At 31.4% G+C, this 23619-nt stretch overlaps 1 protein-coding gene across 1 annotated transcript in view; it reads right to left on the reverse strand.

Annotated features, from left to right (window-relative positions):
• Nucleotides 1–9254, reverse strand: part of mirr (iroquois-class homeodomain protein mirror) — a 65163-nt gene extending 55909 nt beyond the window's left edge. Inside the window, exon 1 of the mRNA XM_088277631.1 lies at nt 8749–9254. Coding sequence (XP_088133757.1) covers nt 8749–8790 — 42 coding nt within the window. The 5' untranslated portion in view covers nt 8791–9254. The remainder of the gene's footprint in view (nt 1–8748) is intronic.
• Between the last annotated feature and the right edge of the window lie 14365 nt (nt 9255–23619).

Below are 23619 nucleotides of genomic sequence, written 5' to 3' on the forward strand. Positions count from 1 at the left end.
AGTTATAGATGTAAAAATAAACGACTCAAATAAATTGTTCGTTAACCTAAAATGGTTGTGTTCAAGAAGCGCGATTCTGTATTCGGCCATTAAATTATTATTAATACCTGAACTGGCAACTAATACGTTAGATTTACTCATTAATTTGGCATAAAATTTGTAGAACTCCATTTTAATTTATATATCAAATGTTAAAATCAAACACCGATTATCTGAGTCTTCTAAGTTGTATTTTATTATTTAAAAACACAACAATAAATTTTTTTTAAATTATTATATCGCCTTGTTATGACATTTTCAAACGAATATGAAATTTAAACAATAATTGTCACAAAACTTATTTTATGTGTTTTTAATAATAAAATAAAACTTAGTAAAGTAAATAAATTGGTGTTTGAATTTGACATTTAATAAATAAAAACATACGTTAGATGATTCATGTAATCATCCAAATTACTTCCATGATAAAACTACAGCGATCCACAACTACCCACTACCCAAATTCGCAATTGACAAATTTTGTTTAAAATCAACCTTTACCTTCTATATTATAAAAGCACTACCATAAAATTAACATTTTAAATAAAATTATTTATTTCACGGATGTTTAATTTTTTTTTATTGATTTGGCATTAACTTTATGGAATGACATGTATATTTTTTTTAGATTAAACATTTTTTTGAGTATAATACCATTTATTGATTTTTACATCATTACTCACGGCTAGATTCGAACGCAGTTGTTTTCCAACAAGAAACTTAATAAATTTGTATTTTTTTAATAGAATAGGTAGCGATAAAAGAAAGACGAAAGAAAATTATGTTTAAAAAAATCTCTTTAATATTTATAGAACCGTCATAGAAGAACCATGAAATGTATAAGTAATTTAAACAATAACGTATGTATGGGGTATGTTTCTGTAATAATACGTCGACTTAAGCGTGAAAAAAATTGTCATGAAAAAAAAACTCTTTATGTCTACCATATTGAAAAGTTCTTATTTATTTAGTATGTGGAACTTCCACATAATGCTTTATTGCGGAAGTGGAATAATAGCTACCTGCATAGATAGATTCACCACTGCACGCGTGCTTGAAAATGATTTGTTACGTAAATGTAGCACGTATCAATGTGCTTATGTGGAGGTGTTATACCCATTGCGTGTGTGCGAATGTGTTTTTAAAAGTAATTCTTATGCGTGTGTGTGTCGCATTCATAAATCGGACGACAAAGTTCATTGTTCTTGTCGAACAAGCGAACGGAAATAATAATTATTATTTAACATTTAGCGATGGGTACAATGCCTTCGAAAGCTTTTTATGTCGGAAGTAAAAGCTCACCGATCTTTCAAAATTGGTTCCAGAAAAAATCTGAATGGTTAAAGTAAAGAAGCACATGATAATTAAATGTGTTTTTTATTTTATTTCTAATGTGATTAATTATTTTGATAAATTTAAATTTCAATGTTAAAAATTCATATCTATAATAATTTTAATATTTCGTATAGTCTATCCAATACCCAGGGCTTTTTTTAACCAAAAAACGTCCCGGAACTCACTTCATGCCAAGCTTTTTACAAAAAAAATACGTGTTCAAATATCATTTAAACGTTCATTGCAATACCATATTTTATCATTTTGAAGAATTATATAATTAAAGATTGTAATAAAATATTGTTTCGTCTAATTGATTTTTTTTAAATCATCAATGAAAAAAGGTGTTGGAACATTGAAAAAAAGCCCTGGGAATACCTAATAATAAATTGACCATTTAAGAGATGATCACACTCTGCCTTTTATAATCACATTAAAGGACAGAGTAGGTATTTATTGACTCTAATTGAAATTCGAAAAGATTTAACAATAATTTTACAGTGTAAATTCACCATAAGCATTTACTTGACTACCTATATGGACTGAAGGTATGTAAATCTGTTTTATATTAGCTCCATAAGAAACCCGATAACTGGGACGCGGTTGGTTTTGATAAAATCGTAATTAGTTGAAAACCCGATCGCTAGCATGTCACTGGTGATAGGTGCATGCTATTTTTGTCGCCAGTACGGCTGTGAAAACGCGATTGTTTGTCCGCTCGCATGTCTAGTCTAGCCCACTGTGCAGAACTCTTCACGAAAATTTTCAAAGAACGTTATATTATAAATAATACAATTTTAATTCGACTTTAAAACGGTATCTCTATATCTACTTTTACTACTTCTGTTAAGGGAATACAACGCTAATACATAATTTAATCACCGGCCGACCACCGAAGATGTCACACGTCTCTTTACACCCGATTGTTAAAAAAATGTATTTGGATATTTTTTGTTGACATACTTAGGTACATATGAGTATATTGTGAGTATATTAAATATTTTTTTCATATTTTTTAAACTAATTTCCTTTCAAAACCCATGTCTTTTCAAATCCATATAATTATTTAAAAGAAAAACTTATTTTTCAATACAAAAACACCGTTTTAAGAAAAAAGATAATTACGTTAAATGTTTACAACATTTTGATAGAGTTCAAATACTTGTTCACAAATCTGGATTACCTCCAATCAGGAGTTATTTTTTATTTGTTACACGTGTGTAAAGTGAATGTTACACGCGAGTTAAGTGATTACTTAAACCAGCCTATGACGGTCGCTGGCCCTGTAAATGCCCAGACTTATATACTCTTCTTCATCTATGTTGAGATATCCAAAATAACTTAAAATTTTACCTGGGTTTAGTGAGAGATAATTTAGTTGCAACTCAACGAATACTAAGCCTTAAGACTAAATAAAAACGTACATTTTGTCCTCACTGGGTGCAGGGTAGACGGTTACAACAGTTTAAATGTCCACCCCATACATATTTATGCTCACGCAAGCTGTTCAATTACCCAATGTACCCTTGTATTTATATATTCGAACATAACCATTGCCAAATTTTGATAATGTACCTAGGTACCTACTTATTTATCTATATTTAGCATGATTCCAATTGAAGTTTTGGGCCACCATATCAATAATATAAATACTTATGTAGTTTTTAAAATGACGGAGATATTTTTAAATACAAAATAATAATAATAAATATTTTTTTAAATACATAGGTATATAATGGAATAAACTACATATTAACCTAGTCTTTAAATAACTGAAGAAAGATTTAAAATTTCAGTAGTAGAAACTTTGTAAATTTTCCTACTTATTTATTCTCACTAGCGAAATACCTTGTTATACCTACATTTATATGTACCTACCTACCATGGATATGATAATATCGTTTAAGTAGTTAAATGTCATATGAATACGTTAAGAGTATCTACGTATTAAATGGAGTAACCAAGAAGCCACGATTGTGTTTACCAAAACAAAGAAGCAATATTTTATACCGCATTTAGAAAGAGGTCAATCATATGCATTATGATAAAGGTACCTACACGTATACGTACCGACTGTTATTTCTGAGCCACCAATTCCAGCGCTAGTGGATCTCAATGAAAACTGAGTTTCGTCCAACATAAATATTCGTCATTGAATTTATTAAAATTATCATAAGTGGTGCTACAAAGTTAATGTACCAGCCAACTAAGTATTCATTATATAGTATAAATGATTTTTAGGGGTAGGTAACATTGAAAGAAGACGTGGCATTGGCAGTAGTAACTGTCCTGGCTTTGAAATGTTCGCGACTGGACTCAAATTGTAGAAGTCCTGTAGCAGTACCTAATAGCGTAGCACGGAAAAACCTTCGCCATGTTGATAGAAAGTGAACAGGGAAAATGAACTAAATTATATATTAAACCATATCCGCTCCCTAGGTGGAGCATATGGAGTCCATAAACTGTCTCCAGGCTTTTCTGTCAGCTGCCAACTCCTTTGCATTCTCCCTAGTTAGATCCGCGTCCCGTTCTGACGAGAACTGCCGACGAATTGTCAACAGTGGTCGTCCTGGGCGGCGCGAACCTGATGCCTTGTAAAAGAGGCAAGCTTGATTAAGGCTCTCGGTACGGAGTACACGGCCAAGCCAACTGAATCGCCGTATCTTGACGACAGTTGTGACCAAGATTTGCTGCGTCCTACGCCTTATCTCTTCATTCCTCACAGAATCAAACCACCGCACCCCTAAGATTCTCCGCAAATACCTTTTCTCAAAGTTCAGTAGGTACACTAAATTACTAACTAAATTACTTTGTATTAATTAATTTAACCTTATATTTTAAAAGTACTTTCCTTATCAAAAATTGTTAATTTAAGTATTGTTTGGTATACAATAAAAACACGCTTATATTTTTATTAGATTTTAAATATTTTATATTCTAAATTAATACCGTTGTCAGTAATACCAGAATAATTAAACTCTAATATTAAAATCAGCGAAAGAATTTGTTATAATTTGTATGACGTTTTTCAGCAGACAAGTCGGGTGTTAAAATTCACGCACGAAAATGTAAGTTATAATCTTTCAACCGAAATAACGCCCGCTAATTGAAAGTATCTCCCATCAGACATAACAAATAAAAATGTAACTAACCAGATATCTGTGTTTGAAACTGACGAATTTGTTCAGCGAACTGTGAAAAGCAGCCAGCTACTCACATTTATAATATTTAAGAAGCCAAGGCCAACAGAATAAGAGTAAAGCTAGGAACGCGCCCAATAAAGGTGCCGCCAATTACTGTTGGATTTAAGGCATTGTTTTAACAAATATAAACCAGAATTATTTTATTGTTTTGTCCGTCTTTAGACTCGTTGATAAGTACCGAGCTCGTTACGTTTCGTTCAACGTACTGTACGTATCATTTAGACATGAGGGGCGTATTCGAAACCAAACCTTAAAAAAGGACTCACAGGAACAAGAAAATAAAAATTGTAGATCATTTCAGAATTCATTTACAGTGTGCGAAATATTGTATCAAGCCTATGTACATCGAACACTTTTAACTTTATCTTCTTTATCTCATAATACGTCACAAAATTATGAATGTTTAAGCGATGTAAAACTTTTTAAATGCCCAATTGTTTGATTGATTTAAAAAATCAATATAAACTGAACTATTATTTACAATGAATGATGTTATAATGATGGGAAGAATAATTATACTAGACAACATTCAACGTTTCTCCCCTTTCTATGTGAACAATTTAGTAATTACCAGTTTAAATTTGTTACTACTCCTAGCAAGGACAAAGTAGAGTGTACTTAGTTTAGTTTTGGTAGTTATGAGATGTTATCATTTCCTTTTGAAGTTTACGAATTTATACTTTATCTCTCATAAATTCTGAAAACGTCCATAATGCCAAACAACTAGATCCGCTTCTGGGTTAGTTAGAAACATCGGTAGCTGTGGCTAGCCACTTTTTCGTAACGAGGCAGTGTTTAATGACTGGCAAGGCATAGTAACAAAGAACCTTCTTTTAAGATATATTTCGAATATTGGCCATTAAAATTTGTTTAATTATTCTAAAACACGTGTTGAGCGAATTGGTTCACGAATGTTTAGAAGGTAGCTAGGTATATAATACCCGTGAATTAAATATTTATGGATTTTATCTTGAATAAATTAAAAAAATATTGTTATGCAAAAATCGCACTTAAGATGCATGATATTTTGTAGGTTTAGGTGGCATTATAAAAAGTTCAGTTGTAAAATAAAAATGAATTAGATATTATGAAATATAATTTGAGTTTTTTATTTAATTATACCATATTTTAAGTGTGTTTACTGAAATTTTAGATTAAATTTCAAAGAGAGTATATTTTACTAAGACTTTATCGACTTCCCAACACATATGAAAATGGAAATATATAGTCTGGATATTAGCACAGATTGCGACCTTTTATAGGATGATTTTTTATTATAATATTTTAACACTGTAAGATTCATCTTTCTAAACGTAATTAAAAACCAATTTACTGTAAGTTGTATACATTATGTTTCGATATTTCAGGCCATACCAATAAATTAAAAACAAAGCTATCTAACTGTGTTTTCAAAAATGTTTTCCAGTTTCACACATTATTTTGGTATTTTTTTATTCTCATTTTATTTTTATTTTTTATTAATCCTCTTCAGATATTATTGGTTAAAATTATTCGATGTGAGTCTGAAACAGGGCGTGTAATCAATAAAAAAAATCAGTGCTGCCGTTTGTTTGTATCATTCAATATATTTTTTTTATACGTAATCGAAAATATATTTTTAGACGTTTAATCTAGTCCGTCAGTGGTAGGTATATCGTAGTCATACAGGAGAAAGTGACCAAGTGCATTGTTTTACAAAAACGTGATCATTGACTATTTGATATATTACTAGCCTTATATTGCCCTGAAAAAATCCCAAAGGATTTTAAACTTGGAAGTATAATATATTGACTTGTTAAAAATGACTAACTGCATTAGTGTTTATTTTCTTGCCAAGCAAAAGTGACTTAAATGACCCTTCTGAACATTTTACGTTTTGGTAGTTGGTCACTTTCTCTTGTACGACTACGATATGTTAGTTTATAATACGGAAATATAATCTCAGATATATTCATAAAAAGTTTCAGTTGAAATCGTGAAATATTTATTATTCATTAAATTTTCAAAAACAACAAATAAGATTTTAGTATCGTTACGAACGAAATAAAAGTATTTAGTTTGTAGTTAAAAGTAGGTTTCTTGATGCGTCCTTTTTTAAAGATACCTAAATAAAACATTTAAGACCTTAAAAAATATATTTGAAATGACAGTGAGTAAATTTTCTAAAATTTAAGCCCCATCTTACATTATATATATATATGTAATTAAATTTACTAAAATTTAAGTCATACATTTTATAAATTGATGGTAGAAGTACCTACATAGAATGGAAAGCGGCATTTAAGATATTTGAGAACAGTTTGCAGTTAATTGTTGTTATGAATAATTGATAAAAAAAAGTGAGTGATTATTATTTATTTATTTGAGCATAATTTAGCTGTCAAAGGAAAAGGGTTATCAACAAGTAAGGAGTCCTATGTTGTGTGAACAAATGTGGTATGGTCATCAAGACCTACACATAATACAAGTTGAGTTGGACACCTTAGTATATAAGAAGGAAAAAAAATCAATACTTTTGAATCGGATTGTAGTCCTGTGGTTAGTCGTGGTGTCTCGAATTCAATAATAGGTTTTATTTATTCGAGCTTACTTTAACATATTATATAATTTGATTCGTATTTTTCATAACGGGCTATAAAAAATAGAAATCGAAATACATAGTTATATATTAAAAATACCATTGATATTTCTCATTGAAATACTATCTAAAAAAGTTATATTGTAAAATTTACAGAATAATGATCATAAATTTTATTTCTTTTATATTGGAAATATTGTGAACGAATTAAAAATACTTAAACTAAAAATAAGGATATTATTGTGAATTGTAAATTAGCGATGAATAATTAAAACAAGAAAGGTTCTTTGAGGTGGTTCGGGCATGTGGACTGATTGGATGACTAAGAGAGTAGAAAACAGACTAAGGACGGCAGATTGACTTGGCACGACCAATCAAAAACTAAAATTTAATCGTGTCAAAAGTCTACGTAACCCGAGGACATATATGACTAGTTGTATGGATGTAAAAGAAGCTGAAAGTGTATGTCGGAAAAGACGAGTATGTCCTTCCATCCTCTCTGCCTACCCCTGCAAGGAAATGGCGTTATGGTAACTTCTATAGTAATGTGATCTATGTTAATCTTACCCTACATAGGTATGAAAATTAAATACCCATATAAATTTCTTTAAATTAAATTTAAAAAATATTAATATTGTTACTTCGTTTGAAGACATTATCAGAGGTCAGATATGACGTATTAAAAAATGTTTTTCTTTTTTAAAATATTGAAAATAAAATTCCAGTAGACACATAAGTTGGCATGAGTTGGTTTTATATATATATAATATATATATATATATATATATATATATATATATATATATATATAAATATATAAATGTTTATATATAAATGTTTATATATATATATATATATATATATATATATATATATATATATATATATATATATATATATATATATATATATATATATATATATATATATATATATATATATATATATATATATATTGGAGAACTATTGTTTTTCTAACCGATACATTAAAAAAATCTGTAAATAACCTTACATGCAGGTTGTTATATAAAGGCTATATCTTTATTATCTTTGTAGCCAAATCCTTAATAATTAACCCAAGTAGGTACTTAGTAGGTACCTACATACATGACACTAGAACTACTTAAATTTATTTATTAATTAATTTAAAAAATGACACCAACAAATAATAGAATATGTCAATATTGGGGAGAATAAGCAGGATTAAAATAAATAAATAAAGTTAAAATTATAAACTGTAATATACGTTTTTTTACATCTTAAAAATATGTATAAACAATCGCTGAACGCGCAATTCGCCATTCGCTAAAACCAATGTCATTACCTGCATCGCGAAATTTTGTTTATTTTTTCAATGGAGTGAAAAAAAACAGGAAATAAAATTTCAAAAAACATTTAAAATCTGACATCACTGAATATCAGTTATTTGCAAAATAAATATGTACATTTTTATGTGTTTTTCCTGTGAACAAAAATATATTTTGATTATTAATAGGAAAGGACTTTATGATTACGGAAACAAATAATTATTTATAATTATTTTCTACTGTTTCGAGCATTTTAATAATTGAGCACAATTGTAACTACTCTTACCTGATTAGGTGGGGATGCTCTGAACGCAAATTGGGATGTCATCCTGTATATTCGGAGGCGATCGGTTTACGTTACGAACAGATCACCAAATGTCACTCTATGTTCGCATGACACATCGTTTATAGTCAACCAAAACAATTCGTACACAAAGTATCACAGGGGTACAGCACAGTTCTGCGAGTTCGGAAAATCACTTATTCGAGTTAACACACAAAAACAACTTTCGAATATCGCGGTGCAACAGTACGCGACTTTACGCCGACAGAGTTCACATGTCACTGGGGAAAAGTATTAGCGCGCCTGTCAAATCAGACGGAGCGATTGCATCGTGCGCTTTTAGAGTCGAACGCGAGAGATATGGGAATGTGTCGCGGGCAGCTACCAGGAGCGCAGCACACAGCAGCGGGTCGGCGCGGGTAGCCCGGTAGCGGCGACCAGGTGACGGTAATTGGCACCTCGAGCTGCGGTCCTCGCACACGGCTACGGCTGGCGGCTGACCTGTCTATGTGTCTGTGTATTTTTGCCATCCGCGGGAGGGGAGAGCGCGCCTGACTGGTGGGGGTAGAGCGAGAAAAAATGGAGGGGGGACTGCACTCACACTCTTCTATCGCAGCGGGGGAAATTAAATAAAAATATTTAAAAAATCCCCGAAAAATTAAAAAATTAAAATAATAATACAGCGGTGTCGAGTCGAGTGTTTCGGTGCGAGAGGCGCGGGCTGCGCAGCGGGAGCGGCCGGCCGGTAGCGCGGTGACAAATTGAGTAGACGCAAACCTATCGGCGGCGATGTCGGCGCGCGTTTGTAAAACAGACGAAGAAACAGAAAAAAGTGCGACGCCTCGACCGGGGTGCGCGGGGGGGGGCGTTCCCCTCCCGCCGCAATGGAAAAGGATAAAAAATCCCCCCGCGCGTTGCGATTGATCACGGCATATAAAAATTATGTTTTTTTGTCTTGGCACCCCCCACTCTTGGGCGTTTTTTCCCCTCCTAGAGCCACGCCCACCGCCCGCCGACCAATGGGGGAGAGCTTTGCCTCGCCCTCCCCCCACCTCCTTCCCGGGCACCCGAGTTCGGCGTCACTCGGTGGGTGCGCGCCGTGCGGTGCGCACGTGTACCGTGTTTATTTAAGATTTATTATTTGGTTGGACAAATTTCATTCAAATCATTATAAAAAAAATTGTCCAAGCTTTAAGAAAATACGTAAAAAAAAATCGACTGAAAGAGTCGTTTAATATTATTTTATTGACAACTGAACTTTCAAGTGAAGATTCTTGGTTGGTTTACAGACGTGAATTTTGTTAAAAAATGAAAGAATTATTTTATTGACAATGTTTTCACTAGTTTTATTTTCTTAATTTTATAAATTTGACGAAAAACTTCAATGTATCATCAATTATCTTTATTTAATTTAATACTTCATATTCAGATAATAGAGATTGATTGTTTTCTAAATTATACAATTTATAATTTTATCATAGTTTTTCTGAAAAATTTATTGTGAAAATAGTGTTATCTTGAACAGGTAGGTACCAAGATTCACTATTATTACCAAAGATCTATTTTGAAGTGTCTGACAGATATACAAATAACCAATTACCCTTTACCTTGAAAATTTTAAAGTGTGGTAAGCATAGGTTTTTTTTTTAATATCTCATAATATTTCGATATCTAGGGGGGTACCATAGGTATCTGGTTGAAAAATATAAAGTATATATTTTTAATTATTTCTATTTTTCCCCAATTATCTTATTTCTTATTTGTAATGATCTTATTGATATTTTATTACTTTTTTCGTAACTCATCAATTTTTATGAGTTTTTCAACTGTTCTTTTTTAAAGGTAGAATTGAATAATTCCAAAAAATAATCATAGATTAAAATATTTTTCTTTATAAACGTTTACGCTATAATTAATTGTAGGAATGTTTGTAGGTACCTTGGTATCCCACCTAATTATCTTTACTTTTATAGTATCCATCAGGAAAATTTAAGATAATTGTAAAACGTGATATTTGATATAATTTATATATATATATATTTATATATTTATATATATATATATATATATATATATATATATATATATATATATATATATATATATATATATATATATATATATATATATATATATATATATATATATATATATATATATATATATATATATATATATATATATATATATATATATATATATATATTATTGTTATTTTAACCTATATTTATAACTTGACTTTTCAGGAAAGCGTAACTAGTATTTGCTTAAAATCTTCTTTCGTATAAAACACTTCGTATAATATGTTTACTTCAAGTTGCGACACCTATAAATCATCTGATATATCATCCGTTTGGTGAATAATCAGAATACATAACAATATTTTGTAAATAGATAAGACTTATTAAATTACCACAGCCGGAAATAAAATCAAATCAAGCTCGAATCATGGACAAGGTAAAATACTAATAATTTCACCTATGAATATTATATCCTCTTTTCAGATGCTTCCAAATTTCTAGGTAAGTACCTACTGGTTGTTTCTGATAATAATGTAATTTAGGTGTAACCTATAGAAGACATAAATCTAGTAGTCATTTTGCTACTTGTGTCGATATGACGCCTTGGCGTTTCGATAGACGCTGGACCGTGTAACTTGCGTCGGTGGTTCGATTCCCAATAAATAAAATAAATGTTTATCTACATGTATATCCAATTGCCTTGAGTGTCGAGATGTACACGGGTTATTTATTACATAAAACAAATACAAAATTATTGATAAATATAATTTAAAATCTTGTAGGTATTATTGCTGCAGTAGCTATTGGATCGGAATAGTTATTGGATATGGCTTTCGTAATTTCCTATAATATTTAGACCCTTCATAGTAAGTCACAAATATCGATTTTTTTTATATTTTCAGTTAAAAATAATAAAAATCTGTTTAGTTTTCCTAATAATTTAAAAACTGGGTGACTTTAAATTGTGTTAACCGAATAATTTAATATTTAATGAAGATTCTCTATTTTAGAAACGAAATTAGTATTTTCCCCATTTTCTATTTCCGGAAAAATCCGTTTTCCATATTCAATGATTACTGAGTGTTTTTAGGGGTTAAAAATTTTATGCAGCCCCATAATTTCAATTTATTTTTGTTTTCTTTTTGTAAATAGATACCAAGGCTACCACATTGCGGAGAGCTCCTTAAGGTAGGTTTCCTCATTTTTAAGTTTTTTGTAATCAAGCCCACACATGGTAGACACTTGAGAACCTGGCGTCGCGGGTTCGATTCCCGCCAATTGCAAAATGAACCAAATAAATATTTCATTTCAATTGGTCTGGGTGATTTATACTTAAACATTTACTTTTCCCATCCATACTATGCCATAATTACGATAGCTTTCATAAAGTGTAAAAATACGAGTTTTTAACCCTGAGGAGATGCATGAACGTGGAAGAGGCGAAGAATGTTTGCAAAGACAGAGTGGTGTGGCGTTCTATTCTCTCTGCCCACCCCCTGCGGGGAAGCGGCGTGATGGTTAGTTAGTTAGTTAGTTAGTTAGTTTAACCCTGAATTTTTTCCTCTACTATTCTCATTTTCCTCTTATATATTACTTCCTTTTCATCCTCTTCTTCGTTCTGCATATAGCAGTAATTCTTTTACCATGAGCACCTTCACTTGCTTCATCTGTAGGTAGGTAGGTATAAATTGTATACTACCCTAATTTTCTTAGATCTGTAGCGTCCATGTCTCATCACCCTACCTTAAAATAAATTTGGATAATTTACCTATTTAGAGCTTTAATTTAATTAACACCGCGTCGCGTGGTGCGGTGCCTTGTGCACCACTAAGGGCTGGAAGGATGGAAGATTGATTACATGTCGCGAAGGCCAAGTTGACTATAGTCCTGTAAGTTTTTAGTATGGAATTATAATGTATAACAGATTTACCTAGTCTTAGTTTAATGCCCACATTTCTTTCCAAAAGTTGAGTGATTCTATATTTGCCGTTTTTCTCGCTTTAGAGAATAATCTTTTATTTCGACCGGGACAAGAGACTTAGGTATCGCTCGAGTGCATTTATTGTTATGTCGTCATTCATTACGCAAAAGAGATTATCACAAGAGCGGACAACTACAGGATTGCAAAAAAAAATGTTTTATACTGTTCATTGTTCTTTCATGTAGGTATATTTTTTAAATTTTTTTTTGTGGTAACATATATACTAAATAATTATAACACCTAAAAAGAAAAAAACAAGGCCTTCTGGAGATACCTAACCATAAAACAATCACGCCGCTCTCCACAGGGGTAGACATAGAGAATACTGCCTCTCCCTCTACATGCATCTACTAATACAGACCCTCCGATTATTTCGATATCTGACCAGGCCACTTTCAAGCATTTGACATCCCTGATCATGACAAGTTTTCCATGGCCTTCTTCTGCTCCTTTTCCCAACTACATTTACAAGATATTTTATTTAGCAATAGTATCAACAACGATATGTTGGATATCGATTTCAGATTACCTTATGAGTATTTATCCGCCTCCGTGGTGTAGTGATTAGAGTGATTAGCTTCTTCGCTGAAGATCCCGGGGTTGATTCTCAGAATCAATAAATACAATAATTTTTCCACTATAATATTTATCATCCTGGACTGGTATCTTAAGCGCAAAATTGATTACCATGCCTTCATGGAATTATACATTTAAATAACACTGGGTCGAGGTGATGCAGTATCCTATGCACCATTGGCAGCGAATGAGGGTGAAAAGAAGATGTTACTACGAAATAAGGGTAGGTATTAGCCTCCGTACGAGAAAGAGAATGCAGCGATGAGTGGCCCAGCTATTAATACCATCTTCCACGCCTTTTCTTAATTCATAGTATCTTATATTTTTCTTCCTTTTACTGTCATATAGCAGAAACGTCCTTCACCTTGAACTTCATCACTTACGTCATCCGTATCCTTTAAAATGTATTACACTCCTTGATCTAACAATCACCTTGCCGTCATGTAATTAATAAACAAGTCACCCCATCGGTCACCATGCGGTGCCCGTAGTATGAATGAGTATGAATGAACTCTTATCCACCAGATAAGAGTCAGAATAATTAGGCGAAATGCAATGAGTCGTCAAGATGCCTAAAAGATTGTCTATATCTGCTATACATATATCGAATAAGAGTAGACAATCCATCCTTGTTAACGGACCAGAGTTGAAAAAATAAATGCCAATGTAACTTAAAATGTGTTTTATTATTATTACCTATGTAAGGGAAATTAGCCATCGATGAACCATATTACTTTTTGATAATATTAGTTACCAGGAATTATTATTGTTAATTTAGTAAAATCAATTATAAAAACAGTAGCAACACTGTGAAAATGCGTTTTTTTATTTAGTTGCCATATTTGGACCACATTCTACGCCAGGGCTGTCCAAATCATCTAACATTTGTTTTTTAATTACAGCTAGTAAAAAAATCCTTTTGTAATAATGTTTTAAAGAACATTATATTATTAAAATAGTATATTTAATGTTCATGTTTACAAAATTTTAAAACATAAATAAGATTAAAGTTTGTACTGACATATCTTGGTGGAAATGCATTTTATATATTAACTTATTTAGATTTTTACCACTTTTATTTTATTTTACCAGTGCCCTAGTTTTTCAGTAACGACATCACCAGTCTGATGATGTTGGTCACGTTTAAACCCGATCACTGGACAAATGAAATAAAGATTGAATTTTTATATAATTGTTATTTCATAAAATAAAATATGAATTAATGAAGAGTTAATCAAATTAATTTAATAAAACCAATGAAATGACTTAATTTTTATTTTTTTCATTAAAAAGTTTGTGTTCGTACTTAAAACTATTTGGTTATTTGGTTTAGCACGGGATTGTATTTGGTTTGGACAGCCCTGGTCTACAAGATTGAACCACTAGGTTTCGATAATTGGATTTTGGATAAATAATGTAACATTTTGCTCGCGTGGTCTAATCTTGGTACATTATGGAAAATATGATTGGAATATGAAATAAACGAGCCATTAATCACCAATTCAAACAAATCGTATTATTGTAGTTCGGTGATTTGCATTATATTGTTGTGCTAACTAACGTTACGTATTTTTAATAAAACCTACTATGCCTCCATTCTAATTAAAATTAGTAAGCAGTATCCTAAATTATAATGATAAATAACATTGAGAACCAAAACTTTATATTTATTTAAAGAAGCTTTTGTATCACTTCAACCAACACAACGTTTCAGGAAAAATATTATATCTTCTAAAATTTAAAGAAATAAAGGTTTTATATAAACACCTTATACTAAGCAGGCGCCATGGCTATACTAAGCAGTTGGGTAGAAGATCGACTGAAAAATTGGCGTCGTGGGTTCAAATCCCACCAATTAAAAACTAAATTCAAGAAAGATTTATTTTTAATAGGTCTGGCTGTTTGTGATGCATTTTTAACATTTACATTCTGTATTCTTATTATTCTACACGCAGACAAGCCTCTAAGAGAAGGAAAAGAGCGTTATTACTTAAAAAAAAACATTCACACACACATATTCATGTGATATGTAATATGGGACAAAACTATTTCAACTCGTTACTTTTTCAGGTAAGTAAGTAGACTGTATTTGAAAACTGAAATAAATTTGTGATAGAGTAAGGGTTGAACCTAGAAACTCACTTCATGACACTAATTACGAGCTCATAACTTTACTCGAAATTTTTGGACCCCCAGATTTTTCACTAGCAGAATCCTACCTTTTTATAGTTTTTTATGCCAATGAGTACCTACTAATGTGGCTGTTCTTATTCCAGATAATGTAATTTCCTCCATTTTCTATGATTGAATTGCTCATATAATGGTATCTATAAGTGACCTATTATTAACATCTAATAGCAAATAATTTTGCATATAAAACTCGGATTAGCTGTAGATTATCATACAAGTTGCGAGCGGTAATAAATTCATTATATTATTGATATCTACGATTTCATCAAAACTATTTAATTAATTTTATATACACTTACTCGATTATCACACGTGTACTATGATTACCATGGACACACTGACGTACCTACATCACTGATACACTATGATCACAACGAAACTGAGCGAAGAGTGGGGTTGCTTCTATTCTAGTTAATCGATAATTTCTGAATAAATTAAGATTTTTTCCCGATATGATCACGGTTCAATAAAAGTTCCCACCGGTACAACGATAACAACATTCCCTATAAATTAAATACTGAATGAATATTGAGATAGATATGATAGATAGGTCGATGAGTTTAAAGTCATCTATGAGTTTATAGACATCTATCAACTGTAATCGTGTATCGTATCTTACTACAATGTATATTTTGGGATCGATAGTTCGATAGGTAAAAAATGGTGTTTTCTATTTTAGGCATACTTACCTAATACCGTATTTGGATTTTTGATAAAAATACTAAAAATACCAATTGTCGATAATTGAATCGTTGGCTACAAAGAATCACTTCGAAAAATCTCAAATGAAAAGTGAACGATGAATGATGAATGAAAACTTCTACCAAAATTTGATTAATTATTTAATAATTGCGTTAATTGTTTAAGCTAGAAAGAGACGTTATACAATGCCTTGTTATAATCCTAATAAAAATAACAATTTCTTTGGATAATTCATACTCTCCCTTCCTACCCCCTTCCCAATCTAACCGCGAACCCCTTGTTAAAAAAATTGTGGCCCACCCCTGGAAATAGGTATCGAATTGTGGTAGAGAAACTCTGACTCAAGAGTCCACGACACTAACCACGGGACCGCAACCCGACACATTATCATCGGTAAAAACTCAATGTGATTCCATTATGATTTGATTATATGCAAATGAAAAATATTTAAACTATTTGTTGATAAAAGCGCTTTAAGTTGTTTTTAACTGCAACTGGAATAGCTTACCAGGCGTAATTTATAACTACTTACATATTCTGTCACTTCCATGTCACCGTCCCAAGAGATTGAACGATTTTCAAATTAGATTATCTTATAATCCCGTGCAAACAAAAGAATGCACGGTCAATCAAATGAAGTTTCATACAAGCGCATTTGCGCTTGTATGAAACTTTATTTGATGATATAAAGATAATAGGTACCTCAAATACTGAAATACAAACGTTGTTCAAAGTTGGTGAAAGCAGATTGACCGCCGTTGAAATACGCGTATGACTTAGATGTATGGATGTGAAGGAAGAGAGAAGTGTGTTTGTCAGGACAGAAGAGTGTGGCGTTCCATCCTCTCTGCCCACCCCTGCGGGAAATGTTCAACTAGTGCACTGCATTTATGCATATTATAAAAAAGCGCGTCTGATGTTTAGTTTGTTTTTAGTTTTTATTATTTTTACTCTCCTGACTCCTGACTTGACTTGATCGCGAAGTTTTCCTCAGTCTTCCTCTGCTTCTATTACCAACTACATTCGCCTCATAAATTTGTTTCACTATCCTTTCTTCACTCATTCTGAACAATAAAATGGAGAAAAAGTTCAAAACATTTTGAATGTGTCCAAACACTTGTTCACAAATCTGGATTATCTCCAATGCCAATGGTAGGAGTTATTTTTCATATTGTCTAAAATAATATGAAAAATAACTCCTTTAATTTGAGATAATTTAGATTTGTGAACATATGGACACACTCAAAATGTTGTTAATAAATTAACTGTTCAAATTATAAGCTGAAATAATAAAAATGAAAATGATATTTTCTGGTGTATTTCATGTATGTGATTATAATCCAGGATTCAGACCTCACATACCAATAAAAGAGTTTCAGCTCAATTAAAAAGCTTCTTTTCATCTCACCAATCGATGTTTCTAGTGAAGTCCTAGTGATTCAAAAACAATGTTTCAAAATTGGTTCATATATATATATAGAACTTCCAAGAATTCGAGTAGTGTGGTTCTCAATAATGGGTAGAATTGGTGAACGTAACACGTGTGTAAAGTAATCACTTATACTGGCCTATGATGGTCGTCAGCCCCGTAAATGCTCAGACTTCCATATTCTTTTTCATCTTTGATGAGATGTCAAAAAAAAGGAGGTTCCTTTGATTCATACATTCAACTCGAGGTACGTAGCTATCAATTCTCACTTTATTTTCTATGAATGAATTAATAAACATGCCACCGAATCGAAACGTCTGGAATCGGGGTATTATTTAAATTAATTCATACTATTATCCTGCTGTTTGTTGCGCTCGACGCGCTGGAGATGCAAGTTTAAACAGAGACGGAGGTATGGAAAAATCCTACAGTACAGTGTACCAATCGTATGGGTCGTCTGTTCCTCTCGAACACCACTTCACGCGGGCTAAACGGCCACCAACACTCGTATAAATGCGGTGTCTGGTATCATTACGCTAGTTTATACATTTTAAAATTATATATATTTTTGTATATTTAAAGCATTTGTGGAGGTCCTCAACAAAACGTTACATTTCCATTATAAATGATTTTGAGTAATCAGGAATTCTAGCTTGTAAAATTGTTACGTTTTGATACGATTTATTGATTTGATTTTTGTTTAACATAGGATTGGTCAAATTGTGTCGCAACTTTAATTAAGATTTTGATAGAATACAGTAAACAGAACAGATTTGCATTCAAAAGACTTTTTGTACAATACTGGAAATGTAACTTTTTGTGAGGACTTCCACATTTGTGGTATAGTAGTATAACACTCTCCTTATCATTCATCGTTCACTTTGTATAATACCACTCTAAAAAATACTATTTCAAGAGGCACTGTTTTTGTCATGTAGTAGTGTTTTTTAAAGAGAACGATGAATGATAAGGAGAGTGTTACACGATAATTCATAATGTATGGAAGTGAAGCATAGAGATGGTAAATGAAGGATGAAAGTGAAACGCATTCTCTCGGACGACTGTGAGTCAAAACGTTATATTATAGACATTCGAATAAGGATGTAAGGAAAGAATGCAAGGCATTATCGATAAAATTAAGATAGGTGTGTTGAGATGGTTTAGACATACAGAACGAATGTGTGAGGAAACAACGGTAAAACAAATTTATAAGGCGAATGTAATTGGAAAAAGGAGCAGAGGAAGACCAAAAAAACATGGCACCATCAGGTATGCCAAATACTCGAAAGTGGTCAGGTTAGGAGTCGTAATAATCGGCGGGTATTTATGAGGAGATGCATTAACGTGGAAGAGGCGAAGAATGTTTGCAAATACAGAGTGGTGTGGCGTTCTACTCTCTCTGCCTACCTCTGTGGGGAAGCGGCGTGATGGTTTGTTAGTTAGTTTAGTAAGTAAATAAAAATAAATAATGATGTTCATTATGGGGTCAATAACAGTAGTTTTCATTTACGTTTTTTTTACATGAATCCTAACTTTGATGACATTAAAACGATTGATTATTTTAATTAATATTTTAGAGACTTAGTTATATTCTAAATAACATTTAATACTCCTTATTTTTTTATTTTTTTTAGTTTATTTATTACAAATCTTGAGGTGACGTGGGCTAGCCTCTAAAGTTTACAGAGAAACATGGATTTATGATTCAAATTGTTTTTCTATTTCATAAATTTCTTAGTGTAGGCTTCTATTTGTGATACATTGAAAATCATAACCTAGGTTGTTAATAAGTATGTCACCTTAAAAGTACCAATTTCATATACAAAAAACTTCATGTAAACATGTGGATAAAAACAGATTTGTGAACAAGGATTTGGACATTTTTATTCCTCTTTTTTATATCAAACAGTTTTTCGACCAACAAAGCCAATATATTAAAGGCTTCTATGCAGGTAGGATAGTAAGAAATGCAAGATGTAAAAAAAATCTCAATAACTCAGACCAATTTAAAATAAATATTTATTGAATCGATTTTGCAATCGGTCGGAATTGAACCCGTGATGCTAGTTTCGCAGTCGAGCGTCTACCCAACTACTCCACGGCACCTGCCGCAAGTATTTCTCTTGTATTAGATCATCTCCATAACTACTCGTAAAAATGAAAACGATGATAACATATATTTATTTCACGATAATTTTAAAACTTAAAGGTACATGAAATTTTATGCATAAACAATATGAAATTCTCAATTGGACAGCAAATAAGACTGATCGTTTTACCAAATGCATTTTTACCGCGTATCAAAAAAAATGTACGTAGTAGAATTTTTATTATGTCCACTATTCCACCGGGCTACGTCAGTTAGGTGAGACTACGGGATAATAAAAAGAGATAGTGTGCGGTGATAAACGCTCTCTTAAATAACGATAGACTGAAACAAAAAATGGTCGCACTGTGGCGAAAGGTACTTATTGGCAAAGATAAAATATTACATCAATTTATTGAAAAACTTTAAACTAAAAAAAAAAAACAAATGATAACATTTTTTTTCATAAGCCGATAATTATTTTTCATCAATGTAGGTAATTCTCAACTAAATCTTAGTTTAAGACGGTCACTAAAAAAAAGATAAATAACTTTCTTATAAAATCGCTATATTTATCTACCGCTTATCGGCTTAGTGGTATACGAAAGGCACGTTTTAACGAGGTGTTAATGCTTTTTATTATTTAATTTCCCCGGCTAAGCAAGGTATAAAAGTTAAAATAGAATAGAAAGGAATAAAAATATTTGTATATACATAGATCATTTTCGTAAAAAAAAACTACCGTAAAAAGTCTCAAATAAAATATAAATACCTTTAGTCATGTATTTTTACAGTCATAATAATATTTTCAACAATTGGACATGTATTTTATTGGTAAATAAAAGCGCAATTTGAGGTATTTAAATTAAGCCCGATATCCTTTGTCAAGTCAAAGCTAATATAATCCGGTCTTTCTGGGGTTTATGCATCTTAGTTTGTTTTTCGCCTTTATCCGGCGGAAGCGAGACGGAACGACTTCAAGAGGTTCTTATTAAAATGGTAGTTAAGACTTAAGACCCAACCGGTTTCACTAGGGATAATTATTACCATAAAATAACATTTCTTAAAAAGGCACACGTTCACACTTGGCTTAGTAAAAAGTCAACGTTTTTTCTCGCGGTCTTTTTATCAAATTATTTATTTACCACCGAATTGGTTGGCGACTGAATCTGCTAATGTAGGTACGTCACACTTGGATTTAGTTCCGACTGATTTTAACAGAGAGCGCCACTGATTGGAAAATGAAACATTTCGATTTGAAACTCTTCCAGAAAAGTTCGTAACTTTATTTCTTTACTGTTTTTGAAAACGATTAATGCTGACTTTATTATGACAAATGTGATTTAATTTTTTTTAAACCTGTAAGCAAAAAGGAATAAAGTATGTATGTATTTAAAAATAAAATATATTATAAGATTTAACTTAACTTATGAATAAAAACAAATACTTAATTTTGTACCTACCTGTGATCATATTTCATTTTTAGTGATGAATGTCGTTGTGTAAATGTGATTTCTAATATAAAATCTAATTGTAATAGTACCCACAAATACATTAAACAAGGAAGAAATCTTCTATGTATGCATAATTGCACTATATGTAACTCTCGACAATAAACGCATATTTATATATTATTTTTTGATATCTCATCAAAGATGAAGAAGAATATGGAAGTCTGGGCATTTACGGGGCTTACGACCGTCATAGGCTGGTTTGAGTGATCACTTTACACACGTGTAACATTCACCAATTCTACCCATTATTGACAACCACACTACTCAAATTCTTGGAAGTTCTATATATATGAACCAATTTAGAAACCTTGTTCATGAATCACTAGAACTTCACTAGAGACATCTATTGGTGAGATGTAAAGAAGCTTTTTACTAAGCAGAAACTCTTATATTAGTATGTGAGATCTGAACCCTGGATTATAATCACACACATGAGAAACGCCAGAAAATACCATTTTCATTTTTATTATTAAGCTTATAATTTGACCAGATAATTTATTTACAACATTTTGAGTGTGTCCAAATACTTGTTCACAAAATCTGGATTATCTCCAATTACAGGAGTTATTTTCATATTATTTTTTGATTTCTCATCTCATCTTTTATGAGATATCAAAAAATAATATGAAAATAACTCCTGTAATTGGAGATAATCCAGATTTTGTGAACAAGTATTTGGACTTAGTATTTGGAACACACTCAAAATGTTGTAAGCATATTTATAATAATACAGAATCCAGAAAGCAATACTTTAGGCAATAATATTATAAATATGTTTTAACTAACTAACTATCACACCGCTTCCTCGTAGGGGTAGGCAGAGAGAATAGAACGCTAAATCAATATGTCTTTGCACACAATCTTTGCCTCTTCCACATCTTCTCATATATAGATAAACGCCAATTATTCCGACTTCTGACCGGGCAACTTTCCAGTATTTTAAATACTTGATCGTGCCAAGTTTTCCTCAGTCTTAATCTGCTTTTATTACTAAACCCATTTGCCTCATAAATTTGTTTAACTATTCTTTATTCACTTATTCGATTTGCAAGCCCAAACCATCTCAACACACCTTTCTTTATTTTATCGATAATGCTTATCTGTAAATATGTAAATACCTTATTTATATGTAATTCAAGCACTAGTATTTAATTGAATTATTCAGCCTCGACTAAATTAGTAAACGCTTTTACTAAATGTTTACTTAAATACAATTTTACAAATCCAACTTGTATTCTTTTTTAGCCAACTCCAAAACCGGTATCCAACGAACTGAAAATATTTCAATATTCTTATACGATGAATTTTATAAAATAAAAATATGTTCATTAAAAATGTAACATTTTAAAAATGAAATATTTATAAGGACTAAAATGTTGAAAATTTATAATAAATTAGAAAAAACCGTTTTTAACTTACCATTGTTTGAGACAAATCCATTTCAATTGATGTCAAACGAAATAACAGCAAAAAATGGCACATCTAGACTTCTTCATCATTAACAATCAAATACATTTGTATGTTTTTTTAAATATTTTTTAGCTATCTTATACAATTTGCAAGTTATTGTATTTCATCGATGCACATTTAAAACAAAACAAAATCGAATTTAAAGAAAAATGTTAATGCCGATTTGATGACTTGATTTTTCTTTATCTTGTAAAATGAACAGCATAGTCAGATTAAAAAACATAAATTGACTTTGAAAATATACACGTATGTATTTTACAACTTATTTAAAAATAGATGTTTATGGCAAGTAAAATTTAAAAGTATAAATTTTTTACAAGACCAAGGGTATTTTTTGTATAAAACAGTATTTACTGATCTTTTCAGAATGATGTCCATTTCACAAATACGATAGTAAATATGCAGCGACGATATACCCAAATACAGAAATTTACCACTTAACACAAACAACTAAATGCATAGCGTGCTACATACTGAAGTCCACATTATTACAGAGTACTGGCATAGTATGCCTAAACAGTAGTTTACACTTCGCAAAATTTCACAGCCGATAAACGAAGGTACGATTAAAATCTGCTACATACAATTTTTATCGTTATGTTACAATTAAACCCACAATTATAGCCTCTGCACAACAGCGTAATTAAATGCTTGCATGTCTTATATTTTTGGTCGTTAGCCTAAATTACTATAACAGTGAGTATGTACGATTTTTTAGCCAACTCATTGCAACATGGATATTTTAAACCATGATCTAAAAAAATCAAACTGGATAACCGCAAAAAAAACAATGGTCAACACTCAAAGAATTTACTAGGTATATTCTCTAAGGGTAAATTAATGACGTGTTTTCAGAAAATTTAATTTCAAAGGTGATTTTTATTAACAAATTTACGATTAATTGT

Source organism: Brachycentrus maculatus, unplaced genomic scaffold (genome assembly GCF_059751285.1).
Source record: "Brachycentrus maculatus isolate JH-2025_06_01 unplaced genomic scaffold, ASM5975128v1 h1tg000048l, whole genome shotgun sequence".
Lineage (NCBI taxonomy): Eukaryota > Metazoa > Arthropoda > Insecta > Trichoptera > Brachycentridae > Brachycentrus > Brachycentrus maculatus.